This window comes from Branchiostoma lanceolatum, chromosome 10 (genome assembly GCF_035083965.1).
Source record: "Branchiostoma lanceolatum isolate klBraLanc5 chromosome 10, klBraLanc5.hap2, whole genome shotgun sequence".
NCBI lineage: Eukaryota > Metazoa > Chordata > Leptocardii > Amphioxiformes > Branchiostomatidae > Branchiostoma > Branchiostoma lanceolatum.
Window position 1 is genome coordinate 14,454,422 of NC_089731.1, and position 3,002 is coordinate 14,457,423.

At 48.2% G+C, this 3,002-nt stretch overlaps 1 protein-coding gene across 1 annotated transcript; it reads right to left on the reverse strand.

Moving 5' to 3' along the window:
• Positions 1-759: 759 nt before the first annotated feature.
• Positions 760-2,443, reverse strand: LOC136443998 (forkhead box protein E3-like). The gene is made up of 3 exons (XM_066441390.1): positions 1,920-2,443; positions 1,390-1,685; positions 760-1,156 (listed from the first exon to the last, which is right to left on the reverse strand). The coding sequence occupies exons 1-3, from the start codon at positions 2,411-2,413 to the stop codon at positions 771-773; spliced, it is 1,176 nt and encodes a 391-aa protein (XP_066297487.1). The 5' UTR covers positions 2,414-2,443; the 3' UTR covers positions 760-770.
• Between the last annotated feature and the right edge of the window lie 559 nt (positions 2,444-3,002).

Below are 3,002 nucleotides of genomic sequence, written 5' to 3' on the forward strand. Positions count from 1 at the left end.
CAATATATACAACATAACCTCTGGGTGTATTGTGATGATATTTGATATGAGGGCAGATGTTGGCAAGACGAAGGTCAGGGTCGTACGTGTGGTGTGTGACCTCGTACTGTTCTGAGCTAGTATTTGCTACAGTACAAATGTACTTAGTTTATTGAATGTTGTCAGTCTATTTATGGCTAAGGCTTTGCACTGAGAGAGGAAAGTGATGGTGCAAGCAAGGGAGATTGTTGACTGAAACCACCACCCAACTTTGCGATGTAAACCTCACCATGTAGAAAAAGGTGTTAGAAAATCTTTACTTTATAAAAGTACTCGTCAATGTGACAATTTGCATCTTTTCATACCATAACATAGCATACCACACACACACGATTTCAAAGATTGAAATAGGTGTTTTATTCACAATTGTTCAGGAACAACATTCAGTGACACATCCATTCCTTTGACGTGTTAAGAAGTGGAAATCAACTTCACAAGACACAAATATCTATATAAACTTCCTCTCATTTACATCATTTACAGAACATTCACAAAAGCTGTCTAGGAATGGTGGCATAAGCAGAACAACCATTACATGGTGCGTGGCTAGTCACAGTCAGAAAATGGATAACAGAGGAAGCCAGTGAAACGAGCACCTTGTTCTATGTATCATAAGAATCATTGCAGCAATGCGCACTCGTGTGTTTACACGTCAAAACATTACAATCTACTCATCCACAAATCAGTAACTCGCCTCCAGATTTTACAGTGTACTATGACAAACGTGTAATCTATAAACAGTTGGCGTACATCTCCATGTTACCACCGTGGAAGTGAGACAGAGAGTTCATGTTGTAGTAGCCGTTGTTTCCCTGAGGCGCGGAGTAGCCGTTGTACATCCCCGTCTGCGGGTAGCTGTTCCCGGTACCGGCGGCTGTGAAGGGAGACTGTCGGTACATGTTGTGAGGCGGCCCGTAGGACGTGCTGTTGGTGATCGGTTGTGTCTGCGGGGTCGGTCTCTGGTAGGGAGCGGCGGAGTTGGTGTTGGACGTGGCGGAGTAGGACGCGACGGCGGTCGCTGTGCTGGTGAAGGGGGTGGGTCTGCTGTTGAAGCCGCTAGGTGGCGCAGTGGCGAGGAGCCCTTGTTGGAAGGTACTGACGTCAACCGGAGACAATCCTGAAGATGGAGATAGAGAAACACACGATCAGACATTGCGATTAAACGATCTTATATAGCATACACAGTTATTAGATCCCTCCTATACTACTATACAGTGATAACAGTGTAATGATCAGTGCGGAAAAAAGGTACTCAGAATAATAGTCACAAAGAATGATATAGCTATCAAAAGCAGAAAAGAACACAGAAAACTAATCAAATATTGATTATTTTCATGAGTATGTCCTTACCTAACGTCTGTTCGCCCGGTGATGACCCTCCACTCACGCTGCCGTCTGTTGACGAGCTGTCCGGACTGGCCGACATCACGCCGGTACTGGACGGAGACACTCGGTACGACGGGCCGAGGTGTCCCGAGGGCTGGGCCGAGGTCGTCTGAGGGTAGGACGTGGAGAGGAAGAGCGGGGTGGTGACGGTGACGGGGGCCATGTTGGGGTAGGGCGGCGGTGGGTAGGACTGCACGGGGACCTGGGGCGGGTAGCCGGCGGGCAGGAGGTTGTTTCTGGTCTGGTGCGATCTCTTGTACCTGGACAAATAAACATTGCATTTAGTATGACTGTCGATCAGAAAATCGTAATGCAACCGCCACAAATTCCTGACCTAACATACGCCATGTGTTGGATTTACAATATACGTGAAACTTGCGATAAATGTTCGTCGACTCAGATGCTAGAAACAAAAACACAGCCGCCGCAGAGACATTATTTCGCAAGGCCAAATCATTACAACATAGCAGTTGATTATGAAGATTATTTCTCACCTGCTCCTTCTCCTGAGGTAGGAGCCGTTGTCGAACATGCCATCTGCCCCGGGATCTAGCGCCCACAGACTGCCCTTGCCGGGCCGGTTGGGATGCCGGGCCAGCTTGACGAAACAGTCGTTCAGCGTCAGGTTGTGGCGGATGGAGTTCTGCCACTTCTTGTCGGCCTCCCGGTAGTAGGGGAAGTGGTCCATGATGAACTTGTAGATGCCCGCCAAGGTGGTTTTCCGCTCAGGGGAGTTGACGATGGCCATGGTGATGAGGGCCACGTAGCTGTAGGGAGGCTTGCCGGCGGGTCTCTGCTTCCTGCGCCGACGGTTGGCACTGGTTGCCTCGGCGTTCTTCTCGGTGTCGGACTGGGCCTTGTCCGAGGGAGACGTGGTGCCGAGTCCGCTGTGGTCTGCAGGCGGGAAGCTGCCGGTCTGAGGCGGGTTGTCCTGCGGCATGCCCTCGGTGTCGTAGCGGTGCAGAGTGTCGTTCGGTAATCCGCTCATCGGTCCCGAGAAACTTTCTCCTGTCACACTGATAACAAATCGATCGAGAGAGAACGTGCTCGTGTTGCCAAGAGTCAGTAGCGAACTGTGGTTTGAGTTTAGCGCGTGGAGTTTTTAAAGTGCGCATCAAAGACTTCCCTTCCTCTATTGTTCTTATTGTGACATGCCGACATAAAAGAAACAAACAATACAGGTAATAAATGAACGTGTAAACAATCGGAGCGCGTCTTTACAGCTTGGTCGGACAGGTAAAGGGTTTGTTGTTGTAGTTATTGTCGGAAGTGGTTCACCTGTCTGGGTAGCCAATCGTCTAACGTTACTACAAGTACGCATTCCCATGATGTAGTACAGGGTTTACATTTAACTGGCTTCCACTGTATTTTTTATGATAGTGACTGTAACCACGCCTCACGTAATGGTTGTTCTGCTCGTGTCAGCAATCCGTATCACCCTCTTTCGTCCTAGACACCATTTGTAAATGTTCTGTATTATATGATGTAAGCGAGAGGAAGTTTTAATAGATATTTATGTTTAAAACGTTTAATTTCCAGTTCTTAACACGCATCAAAGGAATGATGAAATTTGTGCA

What these genes read in the sequence shown, in the direction of transcription:
- LOC136443998 (XM_066441390.1), bottom strand. Translation starts at nt 2,413, where the DNA reads ATGAGCGGATTACCGAACGACACTCTGCACCGCTACGACACCGAGGGC. An exon ending in TACCTCAGGAGAAGGAGCAG is followed by an intron (nt 1,686 to 1,919) that starts GTGAGAAATAAT and finishes TTATTTGTCCAG; the next exon opens with GTACAAGAGATCGCACCAGA. An exon ending in ACCGGGCGAACAGACGTTAG is followed by an intron (nt 1,157 to 1,389) that starts GTAAGGACATAC and finishes CTCCATCTTCAG; the next exon opens with GATTGTCTCCGGTTGACGTC.